Here is a 19,737-nt window from a genome sequence, read left to right as displayed (position 1 = left end):
GGAAGGTATAAGTTACTAGTTACAAAACTAAACTTTACACCCCCCCCCCCCCCTTTACACAAAACTAAACTGTACACCCGCCCCCCCTTTACACTCACAAAGAACTGAACTTCACCCACACACACACCCAGTCAGCACACAGAGGCTGACATGACTTTATTTGCTGCACTCTTAAAAACTATAAACTCTACCTCAGTAACTGCTGTGATTATATATGTTCTATATGTTACAGTATGTCACACATCTCTGCATCTTATCCCAACGATACACTTTATTATACCGTATCGGTACTGCACTGTCCTGTCTTTAAATTGTCTCGTCTTTTGTATTTATTGTATTTATTGTTATTTAGTGTTATAATTTTATAATTTTATGTTGCACTGTCGTCACTCCTGCACTTTATGTTGTCTATTGCTTGTGGTTCTATGTTGCACCATGGTTCCTTAGGAACGTAATTTCATCACACTATGTACCTGTACTCAGATGTAATGACAATAAAAGCCTCTTGACTCTTGACTTGACTAGGAACAACAAATACTTATAAAAATTTGAAATGATATGGTCACTATATTTTGAGCAACAGTTACAGAAGTAGTGGGTAATTTCTGTGTAATCTAACATGCCGGACATTGACACACCTGATGCTGTCAAGCTGCCTGCTCCTGAAGCTTCTCAGCCAAAAGACTCAGTTTCCCAGGAACCAACAACAGTGACTCTGAGAGTCATGTGTCTCTCAAGTGCTCTGCATCACCAAGCTACTGACTGATTGCTAATCAATTTCACCTGGTCTGCATAGTATAAATACTCCCTTAGTTCAGCTCTTTAGTTGCTGCGTAATATCTAGTTTTCTAGCTCTGTATAAAGCGTTCTTTCTTCTCTTGACCCTTGTTGACCCTTGTTCTGCCTACTGTTTACTCTTTTGCCTAGCCCTCTTTATTTGTCTGATTTCTGGTTATCAACCTCTACTTCTCTCTTGACTAGTGTCTCGCATACTCCCTGTTGTTTAGAATCAGACAAAACATTAAACAAACATTGGGAGGAACCAAGTCTCACATGTATGTTGTACCATCACATGTATTAGCAAGGATAATATGTAAGGGAGGACCCATCCTCCTCTGGTCAGGCAACTTCTAAATGAATGTTAAAAAGTCAGTATATACATCAGATGCAGATGACATGTTTCTCCAAACCATCACAGATCATCAGTAAATTTTGCATTTCATTTGGAAATGAAGGGAGCAGAGTCTGGAGGAAAAGTGGAGAGACACACAGTCCAAACTGCTTGAGGTCTAGTGTGAAGTTTCCACCAACCAGTGATGGTTTGGAGAGACATGTCATCTGCTGGTGTTGATCCACTGTGTTTTATCAAGTCTAAAGAAAGTGCAGTGCACTTTTATGGAGATGCAGATTTCATTTTTCAGCAGGACTTGGCACATTGCCCACACTGCCAATAGTTTTAATTGGTCTTATATAATACACTAATTTTCTATCTGTTGCAACACATTCCCACATCCTATACATCGGAATTCATTGGCTGGGGTGAAATTTTATAAGATACAAGATGACCTTTTGTCTTCACTTAAGCCTAGCGTTATGTTAATAAGGTGCTTCTACCAGTAGCCCTACCTTTTCCAACAGGATAATGCTCATCCACGTACTACTGCCATCTCAACAGCTTATCCTAAAGACATAGATGCTTTGCCATAACCATCATCAGACCACCAGAACTCAGAATCTCAACTAAAAATGTGTGGAATAATACTTGACGCAATATCAATTCTCTACCACTGTTGCAAAATTTAAAGAATCTGTATTGAATGGATTATCACAGGACACCATTTGGAACTCCATGCCAATATTTATGGCATGTTGTGTTACACATGTGGCAAACCCTACTTCTGTATGTGTAGCTCAATAAATGTGACCAAGGATGGCCCATATCAGCATCAGTATTATGTTTTAAATAATTTCTTGGTCCTGGCAACATTTATCTTCCTTCTTAATAGCACTGCAATCTGAAAATTACGGTAACACTTTCTTTGAATGTCATCTCTATAAGACTCTATAAACATACTCATAGCACATTATAATGCATTCGTAAGGCATTATAAACATGGCTATACACATTTATAAAAATGTATAATTCATTATAGCAATGTTTATTATGCATGATGAACTGTGATTATAATGCATTATTGCTGTGTTTATAACATGTTATACATCAATAACAAGAAACTCAGTCCCTGCTTGCAGATTTTATCATGACTAAAACAGCTTCCAAACACACCCTCAGTAATCCTATAAATATATTTTAACCACTCATAAATATTCTTGTCTTGAATATAATATTTATATTATAATTATAATGTATTATAACTGGTCTTTTTGCGCTCTAATAACGTGCCAGACTTTCATTGTAGGACTAGATTATTAATGATAGAGATATACTATTTTAACATATATATTATAAGCACAGCTTTTAATGTATTATGATCACAGGTCATAATGCTTAACAAACATGGCTATAATGGGTTATGCATTTTTATAAACATTTATAGACATGTTTATAATGCCTTATGAATGCATTATAATATGTTATGAATGTGGTTATAGCGTCTAATAAAGATGACATTCATAGAAAGTGTTACCAAAATTACTTATGGGTACAACTATTTTCTACAGATGATGAATGTATATTAAAAACAATATATTAAAGATTAATTATATTAAAAGACATTTGAGTTAGATATGGTACAAATCAACACACAATGCAACAAAAATACAAACCATGCATCATCATTGCCTCGTTTTGGTTTTGATAACAGTAATCAATACCAGATCACACACACACAATGACAGCTGCAATTTACTGCATTTCATGCAATTTCCATTAATGTTACATTTAAAAAAAATGCCAAAAGACCAAGAAAAGCACAAGAAAACTTGACTCAGCCATATACTCAGCCCACCTCCCACTGTGTTCTGACAGACTGAGCAAAGAACTCCATGTCCCGGAGCTGAGACGGGGTGCAGAAGGCCTCCATTCCTTCAGCAGCTCGCAGGAACTGATCCAGAAGCTCAGCGTCCAGGCCTTTTAAGGTTTCCTGAAAAACATGAACCAATATTTTTTGGACATTAATAAAGATACGCCTTCAAAACCTCAAGTAAATTTAGAATAAAAGCAGGGGACTCAATGTGAAACCTACTTCTTTGACCAATGCCTGCTCGTCAGTTATCTTCTTGTCCTTGAATACGTTGATCGCTTCTAGAATATGTTCTTGCAGACAATGCTTGGCCTCCTCGAACCTGTTCCTGGCCAGGGCTTGTGCTTTAGCGTAAGCCTCCGTGTAAGCCTGAGGAGGAGCCTGGGCCAGTGCTGGTGCTTTGACCCAAGGAGCTGACTGTGGGGTCTGCTCCGGTAGTGAGGATTGTGGCTTTGGTGAAGCCTGAACTTGAGGTTGTGTCTGTGGAGTTTGGCTTTGAACTTGAATTTGAACTTGAGGAGGAGCTTCAGCTTTGTTTTGTGCCAGCTGTTGCTGCCGAGCTTGGGGCTGCTGTGGAGCAGGACCTTGGGGCTGCTGTGGAGCAGGACCTTGGGGCTGCTGTGGAGCAGGACCTTGGGGCTGCTCTGGAGCAGGACCTTGGGGCTGCTGTGGTGCAGGACCTTGGGGCTGCTGTGGAGCAGGACCTTGGGGCTGCTGTGGTGCAGGACCTTGGGGCTGCTGTGGTGCAGGACCTTGGGGCTGCTGTGGTGCAGGACCTTGAGACTGCTGTGGACCAGGACCTTGGGATCTTACTGGGGGTTGAGATGGTGGAGGTGGTGGCGCCAGTGGCTGGTGAGTCACTTGTTGTTGAGAGACTTTTGGAACCGTTTTCTGAGAACGAACTTGGGATTTAGGCTCCGGATGGATTGGCCCCCAGTTCTGAGGAGGGCTTTGAGGTCTCGGATGTGCCTGATGTTGAGCAGGTGAATACTGAGATACAGGTCCCTGGTCTGGAGTTGGAACCCTCTGGTAACTATGGCTGATCACCTCAGGTCTGATTGGTCTCCAGTGTTGGGAAGGAGCAATTGGTTGGACTGGGATTTGAGGTCTCATTTGTACGTAAGGAGGTGCCAATGGTTCGGGTCTCTGAGGGCCCCACTGCGGAGTTTGCATTTGAACACTCTGGTACATCTGAGACTGAACTTGCACCTGACTTGAACTCTGCACATTGGAGTAAGTCTGGGTCGCTGAAGGTCCTCCTACTGATGAGCACCATTGCTGAGGTGGTGCTTGCATTTGTGGGACACCTTGAAATTGTGGATGGCTTTGTGGATACATTTGGGCTTGCATTAGTCCCTGAGCCTGGACCTCATGATAACTTGACTGAGCGACTACCTCAGGGGCAACTGGCCTCCACTGTGGATGCTGGACCTTTGGTTGCATCTGTGGTCGTGCAATACTGTGTAGATGAGGCTGAAAATTGGCTTGAGGTTGACCCATACCCATTATTTGAGCTTGTGGCGGACCCTGAGGCATGGTGATGATTCGAGGTTGAATAGGGGCTGTCCTTCTGGGCTGATCCTGAGGAACAGGATGTCTTGGTTGACCCTGGGCCATAATCGGAGGTTGCATGGGTACTGAAGGAAGCCGTTCAATGTGGGTCATGGTTTGCTGTGCTTCCCCCATTTCCATCCGTTGTTGCTGAGTTTTAGACGTAACTGGGAGCTGAGCTTGAACCATGGGTTGTGGTTGCCTTTGGGTCATGACTTGTGGATGAACTGGAGACATGGTTTGTGGTTGGGCTTGCTGTGCTGTTTGTGGTTCTGGTTTCTTCTGGGACACAGTTGGTGGCTGAGTTGCTGTGAAAGCCTGTGGTAATGGATGCTGTTGAGTAACCACTTGTACTGGACTTGCCATCATAGGTTGAGGTTGTTTGTGTGGCTTTGCTGATGTCATAGCTTGAGGATGCGCTTTTGGTGGCATCTGGGTTGAAGGTTGATGTTGTTGTACTTGGCTTACTTTGGGTTGCATCACAGATTGCTGTTGCTGGACCTGAACCAGTTCGTTTTGTTTCACCAGCTGTTGATGCTGGACCTGGCTCACTACTTTGGGTTGAGACACAGGTTGCTGTTGTTCGATTTGACCCGCTCTTGGTTTTGTGATAGCCTGTTGATGCTGAACTTCACTCAGTTTGGCTTGTGTCTGACAAGCCATCTTGGCTTGAGCTTGACTTGAGTCAGGTGTGACAACTGTGGAAGACACTGTGGACTGTGACTGTGCTTCAGAAACCACTGTACTCTTGTCCTTTGGTTCAGTCCCTGGATGTGCAGAGGGCAAAACCTCAGCTTGAACCTTCTTCTGAAGCCAAGGTCTATTCTCTGAACGTGCCTGAGACTTCCGTAGTTTAACTGGCTGCTGGGAGGGAGGCTGCTGTTGGGTTGCACCCTGTTGCTGCACTTGCATGTGCTGCTGTTGACCCTGTTGGCCTTGTTGAGTTTGTTGCTGGATGTCCTGCTGTGCCGACTGAGCTTTATTCTGTTGCTGTGGTTGTGATGCTGTTGCCTGATCTTTGGCCAGTGGCTGTGATTGGCCATGGCCCTTAGATACACCCTGATGTTGAGGCTCTTTCATTGTCTCTTGAGACAGCACTTGAGACAGAGTTTGAGTGTAAGCTTGTGGAGAAGAACTCATCTTCTCCTCTTGGTATTCTTGCACCACAATCATGGGCACAGGCTGAGCCTGAGGTTGAGTTTTTGGAACTGCAACTTGGTCACTTTGCTGGGATGGCCGAAGAGACTTTGGCTTGACCGATGGCTGGGAGTCTGCTTGGTCTGCACTTTCACATGTGGACATTGGCTGGGTTGTGCTGCTTGTTTGAGGCTGTTGGTTCTCTGTCTCTTTCTCCTGGACAAAGATCTTTTGAGGAGGTTGACGACCTGTAGGGCTTCTCTCTCTACGAGCTCCCAAGGAACTGAGCATCCCAACAGCTTCCTGTGGAGAGATGTCCATTAAGAAGCCACATTAGTTTCATTTCCGGGGCATTTTCACCTCTAACATTGAAACCTGTAGGCTACACTTACTCTACTGTTGATTCAGTTTAGAGACGTACCTGGGATTGTACGACAGCGGCACGAACCCTGTCCTGCATGGTTGAGGCGATGAGGTACTGTAGAGGTGAGCTTTTCTGGCCTGACATCACCATCACTTGCAGGTCTTGTTCCTCCATCACCACTTGACCTTCTAGCTGAAGGCCTCGAGAAATCAGAAACTGTGTGATAGAAGGGCGAAAAGGAAAGACAGAAAAGGTCACACAGGAAGAGATGTACAGGAGAGGAAGCCAAGTTTTGGGACACCATAGCAACAGATCATAGCAACCACCTGTAGTACAATTACAACTGCCACTAAGTAGCACCATAGAAACTACCTAGCAACACCTATTCAGCATCCATTTAGGGACACCAAAGTAACCATCTAGGATACCAGAGCAACACCTAGCAGCACCAAAGTATGCACCTACTATATCTACTATTTAGTATCCTCCTGGATACTAAACATCACAACTGAAACTTGAGCCATAGCATCCATATGGAAACATCAGAGTGCTAACATTTGGGGTCCCAAAGTAACTATCTATCAACACAAAGTAACTATCTATCAACAACTTAGAAACCACTTAACACCATTGCATCCACCTAATTAGTCAATATCAATCCCTGAGAACCCACAGATACTGCCTAGCAACCACCCATCAACCACTATGCCTAGCAACAACAAGCCAACAACCTGGCAACATTACAACACATATCAAGCAACCACTCAGGAACATCATAGCTTATTCTTGGCATACAATAGTGCCACTAAGCAACAACACTACATTAATGATCTAGCCACACCTTAGCAACCACTTAGCAACACTAGCAACCACCTAGCAAACATCTAGCAACACTTATGCAGGACCATAACAACCCGTTAGACAGTAGATCTCTCTTAGAATTGTGGCACACTGGTGGAGAGCCTTATTCACCCTCCTACCCCACATTAGGAAGGTAAATAATGCTCCACCAGTGGAACCACCATAACTAAATGACAGACAAAATAAAGGCCCCCAAATAATCCCAACAAAGAAGAAAGTGTGGCCGCTGAGATAGCAGAAAGCTTTCCTGCACACCACAAATAAACCACAAAAACTGAGATAAGAAGTCATTTTATCAGAGATAAGAGTTACCCGGGTTCTGGCATCTTGCCCTCTTTGATGTTTGTGCGCTCTTTCCTTCAGGAGCTGATAAAACTCTCTGGCTTCAGCCTCCCAGTGCAGAAGTTCAGCTAGACGCCCATCCAGACCACTCACGCTCTGCTGCAGCTCCTCACACACCTGCATGGCCTCACACAGTGTCTGCAACACCTGAGCACATGCACATCATACAAACACAAACATGTTAAAATAATACATTCTAGGAGATTAAAGATTTATTTTAAGAAGTTGAGATATATGTATGGTGTCCATGTTGACCTCAGGAATGGCCTGCTTGAGTTTGTTCAGAGTTTCAGCAGAGCACTCATGAGATGGAGAGATGGAGTCCAGGTCAACGTCCTTTATTTTGTTCATCATGAACTAGAAGAGTGAAAAACAATCATCAGTTATGTTTCTTAAAAAAAACTTTTGCTCATCAGCATACTTAATTTTAAGCAGGTCCTAAAATAGAGCTTTGTGTGTCAGCAAATACATTACATTACATTACATTACATTACATTTGGCAGACGCTTTTGTCCAAAGCGACTTACAATAGTCAAGTACAATGTAAAATAAGTTTAAAGGTAAAACATCTTTGGATAGGGATAAAAGGAGGTCAAAGGGGAATAATAGGATAGAGGAGTGAAGGAGGGGAAGAAGGAAATGAGGTTAGAAGTAGTTAGTGTGTTAGAGGTGTTAGGAGAGTAGGTGCTCTTTGAAGAGCTCTGTCTTCAGGAGTTTATTAAAGATAGCGAGAGATTCTCCTGATCTGGTAGTAGAAGGTAGTTAGTTAGAGGTGTTAGGAGAGTAAGTGCTTTTTGAAGAGCTCTGTCTTCAGGAGTTTCTTAAAGATAGCGAGAGATTCTCCTGATCTGGTAGTAGAAGGTAGTTTGTTCCACCATTGGGGAACTCTGTATGAGAACAGTCTGGATTGCTTTGTGTGAATGTTTGGCAAAGCGAGGCGACGTTCATTGGAGGAGCGCAGCGGCCGGGAGGTAGCGTAAGCCTTCAGGAGCGAGTGCAGGTAGGAAGGAGCTGTTCTGTCATCACCTTGTAGGCGATAGTAAGAGCTTTGAATTTGATGTGAGCATCAACTGGTAGCCAATGGAGCTCAATGAGCAGCGGGGTGACATGTGCCCGTTTTGGCTGGTTGAAGACCAGAAGTGCTGCTGCGTTCTGGATCATCTGGAGTGGTTTTACTACACAGGCCGGGAGGCCAGTAAAACCACTCCAGATGATCCAGAACGCAGCAGCACGTCTGGTCTTCAACCAGCCAAAACGGGCACATGTCACCCCGCTGCTCATTCAATATGTTGCGCTTTAGCCCATGTTTGTCTTGTTTCCTCTTTTCTTGGTGATTTCCTGTATTCCCTAGCCTCTTTGTTTTCCCTCCCATGTGCTCTTTAGCACATGGCTCTGTTTTGTTTCTTGTCTTGTCTCCGCCCTTGTCTTCACCTTAGCCCCACCTTGTCATTAGTGGAACCACCTGTGTATACTTTGTTACCCAGCCCCTTCGTTACCTTCCCCAGGTGTCCCTTGTTTCCTCAGCTCTTTTTCTTTGTTTTTGTGTAGCTGTTTTTATATGGTTTTTATTTATTACGTTTGTTTGACTGCTGCTTTAACCTTTTCTTTCCTTGTATTTGAATCATAACGTCAATGTTTGAGTCGTTACACTACAGCAGTTTTAATTTTAGAATTAAAAACTGAATCATTAATCTAAGATTTAAGGTGGATTTAAGATACTTTTCATTTTAGTATAGATAGATAGACTGCACTTACAGTTGCTTAAAGTTTCTCTTAAAGAGAAAATTCATTTAAGAGAAAATTCAAACTTTTCATTGTTACAGTACATAAAATACTTTTATACCCAGCTGTAATTATTTTGAATATAACATGCACATTTACATTGTCCACATTTATAGTGAATATTGATAATCATGGACTAGAAAATAAGGAAAAATGCACAACAGAACAACCAAAACTAAATATATGCAATGTACCTGTAGCCTCTTTCTGTAAGTGCGAAGTGAGCCTGATAACACCTCCACTGGTTCCTTCAGAAGCTGATTGGACTCTCTGACCAAACACTGCAGAGTCTGAGGAACTGCAGGAGCCAAACTGGACTCTTCAACAAGATCCTAGAACATAGATCAGGGTTCTCAAAAAAAAAAAGCAAAAAGCAGCAGAAGTACATTTAATGGAAAATGAGAACAGTGTGATATTCCCACTGTATTAAGCATAAGAAGGTTGTAACATGATGGGTCCTATTTTATAGATCCAAACGGACAAAAAAAATCATGTAATATTTCTCTTTATTAATCATGGGTGTGTATTGGGAGTAACATGAAATAAACCAATCAGTGTATCACTTGCCATTCCCTTTAAGAGGCCGGTGAGCTCTGACTTTGGGGGATCGTTTTTTTTAATGATGCAGCACTTTTGCACTTCTCAGCAGAGGAAACTGAGCTGCTTGTTCACGCTGTGAAGCAATGTAGCAATGTTTTTTATTCTCTATTCTGTTTTTAGTTGATGTAAAAGTGCAAAAGGGTTTGTGCACTGCTACGTTTGTGTAAGAAATGGGGGTATACAGTCAGTGGTTCACCTGTGTTTTCCACTGGCAAGATAGCAATACGCCAGACCACAACACCCATTAATGTAGATATATTCAAAAGCATCTTTGCTATATTTTAATGATGCAGGTGGAAGGTGTGAAAATAGACTGTTCGTGAGGAATAAGATGGCAATGAGCATCGCAACCTGCCTTGAGGGTGTAAGATAGGACCTGATGTGTTTGATGTATTGTGTCACCTAGTGGCAAAATCACAGGCAGAATGGATCTGACTGGTTGAATTGGGGCTCAGGGCTCCGGCAGCTGATGGTTAGATGCATGACCTGGATTCAAAACAGCCATTTCCCGATCGCAGCGCTCTAGACTGCTGGACCAGGGTTGAATATATTTTAACTGGTTTAAAATCAGCCTTCAGAGGAGCGATCTACCATGTTTTTACTAATGTAAAATAGATAAATAAGGATTTTATTCTAGTGAGCTCTCAAGCTCATTGAGAGCACACTTTAAAAGGTTTATTACTGCCAATCATATTAATGTTCAAGATTAAACCTCTATAAATGTAAATTAGCTTACAAACTGCATCCTCCTGGCGAAGTCGGCCCACATCAGATTGATCCTGCAGAGGTCATCAGAAAGTGAGCGGCTGGTTTGCGTGTCCGTGATCTCCGTCAGGTAGTTTCCAACTTCGTTCAGATGAGCCTGGCGAGAGCTCCACTCTGACATCATCCCCGTCGTCACCTATGAGGTCAGAGACACAAAAAAACCACTATTCAGTCTTGAAATACTGTTTACACTACCGGTTTAGCGTGTTAGAACATCCTGCTGTATGATCCAGTCTTATCAATGACTTTATTATTGCACTTCACCTGTCAGACCTTGAATTCTTCTCTTCACTGCTGAAACGTAGACAATCATATTAAGCTGAGCTAAAGGCTAAAAAAAAAGCTGTTGCCATGTGGGTCAGACAGACGTCTGTCTGTAGCAGTTTCCTGCAGAGTCTTTTGAAGGTGTAGGAAAAAAAATAAGAGAGCACTTAAAAATGATGAGTTTATTTGATTTTACCAAATTGAAAACCTCTGGAATATAATCAAGAGGAAGATGGATGATCACAAGCCATCAAACCAAACTGAACTGCTTGAAATTTTGCACCAGAAGTAAAGCAGCACAAAGTTATCCAAAAGCAGAGTGTAAGACTGGTGGAGAAGAACATGCCAATATGCATGAAAACTTTGATTAAAAAATTAAATTTCTGAACTCTTAAAACTTTATGAATAAGAACTTTGTTTTTTTTGCATTATTTGAGGTCTGAAAGCTCTGTTTCTTTTTGTTACTTCAGCCATTTCTCATTTTCTGCAAAGAAATGCTCTAAATGACAATATTTTTATTTGGAATTTGGAAGAAATGTTGTCTTTAGTTTATAGAATAAAACAACAATGTTGTTTTGAGAGACTGATTCAGAAATTGAAGTAGTCTGTTATTTTTTTCCAGAGTTGTATGCAGTATATATATTTGATTACTTCAGTTCGATGTCCGTGTCGGCTGGTTTGAGTTCCCTGCTCCAGCCAAGCGTGTAGAGAACTGTAGGTGTCTGAGTAGGAATCCCAGGCTGCCAACACGCGTCCCATAGTGCCTTTCACCATCTTCATGTCCTGGAGTATCCTAGCAGTCTCTGCCTCCAAATCCTTCACCTGACGATTCACATTACTAGAGTCGCCAGCTAACAAAGAGAAAAATATAAATATCAATATTAATCAATGTGATTCAGTGGAAAGAATCATGTGATTCAGTAAAATGTACTGTACTACACTGGACACTTTATTAGAAACTCTTACCTAATAGATGCTACCCATCTTTCTGGAGTTAAGTTAGAATTTCTAGCATGTCTGTTGATTCACAGTTTGTGGTAGCCATCCATTAGCTCTTTATGTGGGGTTATAGTCCCAAATATGTAATATTGGATCAATAAATAAATTACCACATATAATATTTTTGTCTCATTTGTTTAAACAAGTTCTTTTTATCTATAATGAGAGCATGTATGGAAATCTGATAATTTTTTTGGTCATATTCTTGCAGAAACAGAAAAAATAAAAAAATAAACTTTTAATTAAAAAAATAATCTTTTGAGCACCACTGTACACAGAAATCACTAATGAACTGATAAACTTACCCAGAGCAGACTTGCTGGTGTATTTACTGGCACTGTGCTTCAGTTTGTAAAGAGCTCCTTCCAGCAAAGACGGTAGTTCCTGCTTATGCACGGTCTCCTATAAGAATATTCCAACATAACACACACACACAATTGTCAAGTGTCAATTTCTTACATTATTTAATGTACTAATTATAACAATTAATTAGGACAATTACTTTTATTTGTTAATAATATTTGCTAACTATGCTAATGTAATCCGACACTGTAATATACAGTATATTCATTTATTGTCACTCACATTCCAGTCATGAATCAGGAACCGCACAGCCTCCTGGGAAATGTAGGCCCTCTTCCATGCACGCAGCTTGATTTTGAGCTGAGACAGCAGATCTAGCACTGTGTGTCTGTGCTCCTGGTACTCCAGTGTTATACCGTGGTACTTGGCGCTCACACGCACGCTCGTGAACCTGACAAACACACACACACACACACACGCACGCACTTAAACTTATATATGAGAGCAAAATTATAAGCACTTTTGATATAGACAAGAAATTAAAAAAATAATAATTTCCACACTCTATGAGATTATTAATTACTGTATGTTCGTATAACGTATCAGATTAGTATCAGGTTCTGACCTTCTCTTCATCTCCTCCAGTTTGTCTGTGGGAACCAGCATCTCTCCATATTCATCCATGTTCTGGAAAACCTGGAAGGTCTTCATGTGGTGGGGCATCTCATCTACACACACCTAAACACACAGAAATAAATGTTATATATTTATTAAATTTGACAAATATTAGCTAATTAATAATAGATGTATTAATAGATTATATAATAAACAGATTTGTCTGGATTTTTCATTATTTTTATTATTTTACATTTGGTTAGTATATATGTATTAAAAAAACATATATATATACATATATATATATATTTGTTGTTTTATCATAATTGCATTGTTTGGTTTAAAGTAGTATATTAATTGTTTAAAGTTTTAAATTGTTATATGTTCTCACTGGTTCTCTGTTTGTATTTTTTTTATTTCTCTGTATTTCTCTTGTGTAAGCTGTTTTTGTAATAATTAATTTTTATTAGAAATTATATCAGACCAAACGAATATTGTGAACACTACTAAATATGATTTATAAACTATACATTTTAAAATGACTATTACTACCATATGTTCTAATACTGATACTTTTTGAGTGTTATCTGGGTGTAATCAATAATAAATAATTTTTTTTTTTTTTTTTACATTATATTGAAGAAAACCCACCTTAAGCAGCTCTTGTTTGTCTCGAGCGTCCTGTGCAGCGCGGCCGTGGTCCTGAGTATCGTCCTCACCGTCTGCTAAAGCCTCCTCTACCCTCCGTAACCAGAGGCCCACAGAGTCCAGCGGAGCCGGCAGACTCAGATCCAGCTCGGCCTTATACTCACGCAGCTGCAGCCAACACACACACACACACACATACACACACACACAAATCAATTTAGAAGTACAGTTATGTAAATCTGTGTCCATTTATGTGTATTATAAATATTAACTACCAGGGATTTAGAAGATATAGATGCATTTATAAGACTTTTATTATCTAATTCTCATTTTATAATCATACACTGTATCATCTGAGTTAAAAGGTTGTTAATTAGATGAATTAAGATAAATATTATGTGCTATAAGAAACAAACATATTAAAAACTGTATTATCTGCACTAAATCATGTAACACATGCAGCTAATTAAACTACCCAGCTTATATTAACCAGTTTTAAACCAGTTCTTGCTCAGCTTAGTTTATGATCTATTCGATTTTGGTCATGCCTGATTATGCGTGAACTGCTGTTGGCTCTAGAAGTGTTACATGGCCAATTTTTTTATTAACTTTCATTAAAATACAGTCATATGAAAAAGTATCCTTTTTGTATCCTTCCCCTGAACAACTATGTTGAACAATCTTTGTTTTTAGATCATTTGAGAGTTGTTTTGATGAGCCCATGATGCCACTCTTCAGAGGAGATTCAAATAGGAGAACAACTTGCAATTGGCCCCCTTAAATACCTTTTCTCATGATTGGATACACCTGGCTATGAAGTTCAAAGCTCAATGAGGTTACCAAACCAATTTTGTGCTTCAGTAAGTCAGTAAAAAGTAGTTAGGAGTGTTCAAATCAATAAAATGATAAGGGTGCCCATACTTTTGCACCGGTCAAATTTTGGCTTAATGCATATTGCACATTTTCTGTTAGTACAATAAACCTCATTTCAATCCTGAAATATTACTGTGTCCATCAGTTATTAGATATATCAAACTGAAATGGCTGTTGCAAACACCCACATATTTAGAACTAAAAATGATTAAGATTAATAGGGGTGCCCAAACTTTTTCATATGACTCTATAATACATTGTTGATATACTGATATAACCTTTTCGGCGAGGGAATCCCAGGCATGCCTGAGTTCTCTCTGCTCCTCACTCAGACGAGGTGTTCGCTTCATCGCTGTAAGGAACGGCATCACAGGCCGCCGCTGCTCGTTAAAGGACACCACGAACGTCTGGAAGACCTTCAATAAGCAAAATCAGACAAGAGAATAAGCCTCTAAAACTGTGGTTGTATGTTAATAACAAACCGAGTAAACACCGAGTAGAATGACAGGATTTACATGATATCTCTCTGCATAGCTTTCACCCTCAGTGGAGTCCCATCCCTCCAGCAGCTCCTGATATGCCTGCTCCAGCCAGCAGGTCACTTCCTTCGCTTTCTGATGGGAGGACGTCTGCAGAGGAAGACAATTAATTTAAAAAAATCTGGATCATTCTACAAGTCACATCTACAACAGGAAGTTACATCAGTTGGTTCTTCTGAAGATCATGGGAAGACCAAAATGAAGTTCCCTTATTTGTTTTTTGTGTATATTTGATCTTATTGTAACTATGGCTGAGGAGCTGAATCTCAACACTCTGTCTTGTTACCTAAATTAATTCTTATTCTTATTTTGGAAAATCACTAGAACGTGCTCAGTGCCCTCATGCTATTAGCATAGCCGCCATTTACATATTTTTTTTATGTTTATTTTTTAGTGCCAGTAACATAAGTGAGTTCCAGTAACAGGAATGAGTGCCAGTAACAGGAGTGAGTTCCATTAACAGAAATGAGTGCCAGTAACAGGATTGATTTTTTTTTTGTCATAAATATGAATTATTTGAACATGCAGTCAAACATTTCTTTAAAATAAGGACATTCTTTTAAAGGAAGAAAATCCAAGTAATTTGTGGACTTATTTTAAACATGCGTTTTAAATGACACATGAGTTTGTAACCATTTTTGGATTAGAAATCTTATAAAAAATTAAGTAAAGCTGTCTGAGCTGAGCTGTTTGATTAGTACATGATTTAAATAGTAAACATATGGTATTAGATTCAGAGTTGAAAATAAAACTATATAAAAACTGTTGTCCAGACAGACAAGACCTGTTGGGTATCTGAAGTTACATGTCTGAAGTTTCCATGTCTATTACAGAATTAGCACTGTGCTAATTGTTCAGCTGAGCTAAAGCTTCCATTACATTTTATCTGCCTTGTAAAAATGTTGGTTTCCACTTCTGTCAGTCAGAAACAGAAAGCTGAGGCTGCAGTGTGCTCAATCACAAAACAGAAGAAGCATAGCCTAGACAGATAATCTGGTTTTCTACTAAAGAATGCAGATGGTAGGATGTGAGTTTGGCTCCAACATCAAACAAATCCATATTGAAATCCAACCTTCCTTATTGGGTGGGTCCAGTTGACACGATGAGAGGACAATTTGGAGGCAGGGATCTTTGTAGCATTGGTTCTATAGAGTAAACTAGATTTAAACTGAATTAAACTGAATTACTTTAACATTTAAGCCTGAAAGTGCTGACTTGTATCAGCCTCTGTGTGTTTATGGAGACCACTGTCACAGTGATATGATCCCAGTGGGAGTGGGAGTTTTCTTGGACGTGGGCAGTCAGAACTTTAAACTCTCTGGCACTCATTCAGCAAAGCTCCCCTAGACCATGCCAGCAAAGAGATGCCACAGTATAGAGGTCACCTCTTTTAATTCAGCTACAGATCAACAAATCAATAAACAAACAGTCAGGGTTGTTAGTGACTTTATGAATAAATATTTTAAACGTCGTGTGGCAGCATTGCAATACATCATACACTAATGAGCTCCACTGATTTTATTGTGTTGCGAGTCTTTTTGAGTTTTGCTACTTATAATGTGAAAACCTTTGTAGTCATATTTAATTATAGGCTTTGGTTTACCAACTTTTTTGAAACTAAACTCTCTAAATACCTTTAAAAAGAAAGAAAAAAATGACCAACAAGAGAGTATAGAGAGATATGAAGAGGGAAAGAATGAGAACAGTGCTGAAGGTACCTGTCGGAGAGGAGAGGTGGCGATAGCAGGGGTAAAGTTGCTGGGCAGGTTGACAGGAGAAAGACACTCTGCTGGAGGAATATACTGACCCTTTAGCAGTACAAGAGAGGGGGAAAAAAGCATGAGAAAGAGAGGAAGAGTGAAATAACACTGTGCCAAACACAGGAAACCTGGCCAAAGTTACCTGCATCTCTTCATCAACAGGTGTGTCTTTGGAGTACTGCAGAAACTGAGCCACGTAGGTCATGATGGACTTTTCATCTGGGTCTCTCACATCAACATCTTACACACACACACACACACACACACACACACAGAGAAACACACACACACAGAAACAGAAACACAGGTTAAATATGTGACATGCACGGCACGTATTGTTCCTGAACCTTCTAGTGGCTTTTTCATGGCGACACAGTTTAGCATGTTTTTTCTAGCACAGTTAGCTAAAAATACTTGGAGCCACAGAACCATTCAGTGTGAGGACCTAAAGACTGTGGGATCTACTTATTATGAGTTGGATGAGCCTTGTTGACAGCATGCTAGCGCCACATTACTAATGTTGGATGAGTCTTGCTAGTATGCATTGGCACAGAAATATATGGCATGGCCTTAGTAACCATTTGTCAATATAGTGTAAAAGTACCCATAGATGACAGGTACTATCATCACACTGGTGAAAGTATCATCACACTGGTACTATTATCACACTAACCTGCTGGGTCCAAAAGTCTTGGGACACGTAGTTCTCTCTCAGCGATACGGAAAGCCTCCTCCAGATTCTGCCTGTTGGTTCTGCTTCTGGCTTTGGAAAGGTCAACCAGGTCTGGTCTCAGAGCAGCGAGGATAGCCAAGAATACCACACCACTCCTCCAACTAGCCTTAAAATCCTTTACGTTCAGCGTACAGCCAGCCCTGAAATAACAATAACACATCAAGCAGCAGCTACATTCACAAATGCTGGATCAGACTGAGAACTGAGAAATTGAACTGAAAGGCAACATCGAACCTGGTGATCTTCACTAAACCTTAAAATGCTGCTTACTTGTGGCACTGCTCTCTGACCCACAGCAGCAGGGCTTTCTTGGCAGAGATCCGGAAGCGTGTGTGCAGTGCTTCACCGCGAGGTGGTACTGGGCTGCTGCGGGCACTACTGCTGTTCGAATAGGTGTCCAGACTGGCCAGAGACTCCAAAGATGATTGACGAGAACTGAAGGACAACGTGCTGGCCAGCTCTTCAATCTAAACATAGAGAGATAAAACAGAAAAATTCAAAAGAACATCAACTACTATTAGCTGTTTTAATGGTATTGCCATCAAGCTAATCCGTAAACATCAATACTAATACCAATTCATTGTTATCCCTATCCATATTCATTCTTTCCCTACCAGTCAATAACCTTCCAATTTCATCATACTTATCTTTATTTATAGCTATATATTTTATCCACATACACACCTACCCTTCATACCCACATCCCTATGTCCATCCATGTCTATAGCCACCTACTGTATATCCATCCATACCCATACATTTCCATTAATACCAATTTCTATCCCTATTTAGCCCATTTGTATCCATATATGCCTATCTCCATCCATGACCATCCACTGTCTACCCAATCATATCCATTCATACTTATCCCTATAAATATATCTATCCATCCCATTTCAAATCCATCCATAGAAACGTCCTATCCATTCATATACCTTCATTCACATTAATGTATCAATCCACCCATCCAAATCCATCTTTAGAAACAATCTTTTCATCCATACACACATCCATCCATCCATCCCCATTCATAGAAACAATCTATCCATCCATATACAGTCATTCACATCCATCAATCCATCCATCCATCCCTATCCTTATCCATCTATAGAAATAATCAATCCATCCATATTTATCCTTGCATATATCTGTCCAAACCCATCTCTAGACATATCTCTCTAAGCCCACCCATATAAATACCTACTCAAGTCCACCCATACACATCTGTACCCATCGGCTTTCATTCAATTCAATTCAATTCATGCCAATCCATATCTCCTGCATATCCATGGCTGCTTATAGCTGACCAAACCTAATGTATGCCCTATCCTTACACATAATTATCCATGCCAATACATAGCCATCTATACACAACTATACACAACTATCCCTGTCTATTCATATCCATCCATTCTCCTCTTTTTTATCCAACCCTATCTTCATCCATGCACATACCAATCCATGCCCATCCATATCATCCAATTCCATCCCTGTCTACAGCCATCTATACACATACCAATCAATGCCATCCACATTCATACTCATACACTTACTTATCCATGCCCATCCATATCTAACCATACCTATGTCCTTTCATCCATGCCATCTTTCCAATCCCATTCTCATTTATAGCCATCTACACCCATCCATTCCCACATAACCATGTCCATCCATATTGATCCATACACACTGATTCCCATTCAACCCCTTCCTTATTTATAGCCTTCTACAGTTTATTCATTCCTCCCTATCTATAGACATGCATATCCATCCACACCAACCTATATCCCACCTTAAATTACCTAATAGAATTCATATTGATCAAATGAATCTATGATTAAAATGTGTTCTCCCACTATTTAAGGTTGACAAAGGTCTTTCATCATGTTAGAAGAAGAAGATAATGATGGGACTCACATGGAAGTGCATGATGATTGTCCATATCAGTCCCAGGATGATGGAAGGTTTGCCGTCCATGATGTCAGAAACGTTAATGTTGACCAGTTTTATCTGTGGGAGGACAGACACTCTATTAAACACTGAATACTGGACTATTAAAACACACACACACATAGCTTTAGGGAGGCGGTGCTGGAGGGTGGCAGGTGGAGAATGGTCTTACCGACTTCTTCCTGAGGAATGCCAGGCCTTTCTCGATGTGCGCTCTGTGCTGGAACATCCCTTTACCTTTCTCCCGACTCTAAAGGAGTAAAAAAAAGTCTACATTTACCATGACCATTATCTTGCTATGGCTTTCAGAAACCCTCTAAAAGCTCCATCCCACCTACAATGTCTAAGTTAAAATAGCTGTACGTAGTTTTAATTATCAGTACCTGAAACTAGATATTATTTTTGTTATATTTTCAATGCAGAAATTTGTCTGTGGTTAGTCTGTATATTAGTTAGTCTGTATAATAATTTTATCTGAATTTTATCTTGATTCTAAATAATAATTTGATTACATTTTTGTCTGCATATTCATTTGATTACAGTTTCGGTGTGGAAATTTTATTGTTTATATTTATATTTTATTTTTTTACAATTTCATTCAAAGCAATTATAAACTGTATTTTGTATTTTTGTAATTTTTTTGTGGAGTTAAAGTTGAACTCCCCAC

The 19,737-nt window shown here is 40.2% G+C and overlaps 2 protein-coding genes across 13 annotated transcripts in view; one reads left to right on the top strand and one right to left on the bottom strand.

Moving 5' to 3' along the window:
- The window catches only part of esr2b (estrogen receptor 2b), a 443,098-nt gene that overhangs the window by 199,158 nt on the left and 224,203 nt on the right, over positions 1-19,737 (top strand). The gene's annotated exons all lie outside the window — the stretch shown is intronic.
- syne2b (spectrin repeat containing, nuclear envelope 2b) overlaps positions 1-19,737 on the bottom strand; it is a 187,408-nt gene that overhangs the window by 148,582 nt on the left and 19,089 nt on the right. For 9 of the 12 annotated variants that reach the window (XM_049481038.1, XM_049481047.1, XM_049481041.1 and 6 more), the window contains exons 5-25: positions 19,243-19,320; positions 19,038-19,130; positions 17,391-17,587; positions 17,061-17,260; positions 16,530-16,627; positions 16,346-16,435; positions 14,604-14,717; positions 14,367-14,504; positions 13,219-13,383; positions 12,578-12,690; positions 12,235-12,403; positions 11,955-12,051; positions 11,302-11,501; positions 10,358-10,522; positions 9,216-9,353; positions 7,495-7,596; positions 7,210-7,386; positions 6,094-6,252; positions 3,641-5,975; positions 3,207-3,592; positions 2,970-3,104 (exon numbers count right to left, since the gene is read on the bottom strand). In XM_049481038.1, coding sequence (XP_049336995.1) covers positions 2,970-3,104; positions 3,207-3,592; positions 3,641-5,975; positions 6,094-6,252; positions 7,210-7,386; positions 7,495-7,596; positions 9,216-9,353; positions 10,358-10,522; positions 11,302-11,501; positions 11,955-12,051; positions 12,235-12,403; positions 12,578-12,690; positions 13,219-13,383; positions 14,367-14,504; positions 14,604-14,717; positions 16,346-16,435; positions 16,530-16,627; positions 17,061-17,260; positions 17,391-17,587; positions 19,038-19,130; positions 19,243-19,320 — 5,349 coding nt within the window. Of the gene's footprint in view, positions 1-2,969; positions 3,105-3,206; positions 3,617-3,640; positions 5,976-6,093; positions 6,253-7,209; positions 7,387-7,494; positions 7,597-9,215; positions 9,354-10,357; positions 10,523-11,301; positions 11,502-11,954; positions 12,052-12,234; positions 12,404-12,577; positions 12,691-13,218; positions 13,384-14,366; positions 14,505-14,603; positions 14,718-16,345; positions 16,436-16,529; positions 16,628-17,060; positions 17,261-17,390; positions 17,588-19,037; positions 19,131-19,242; positions 19,321-19,737 lie in introns of all 12 variants that reach the window. The other 3 variants (XM_049481035.1, XM_049481037.1, XM_049481039.1) reach the window with 3 other exon arrangements.

This window comes from Astyanax mexicanus, chromosome 7 (genome assembly GCF_023375975.1).
Source record: "Astyanax mexicanus isolate ESR-SI-001 chromosome 7, AstMex3_surface, whole genome shotgun sequence".
Classification (NCBI taxonomy): Eukaryota; Metazoa; Chordata; class Actinopteri; order Characiformes; family Acestrorhamphidae; genus Astyanax; species Astyanax mexicanus.
This window is presented reverse-complemented; position numbering and strand designations above follow the sequence as displayed.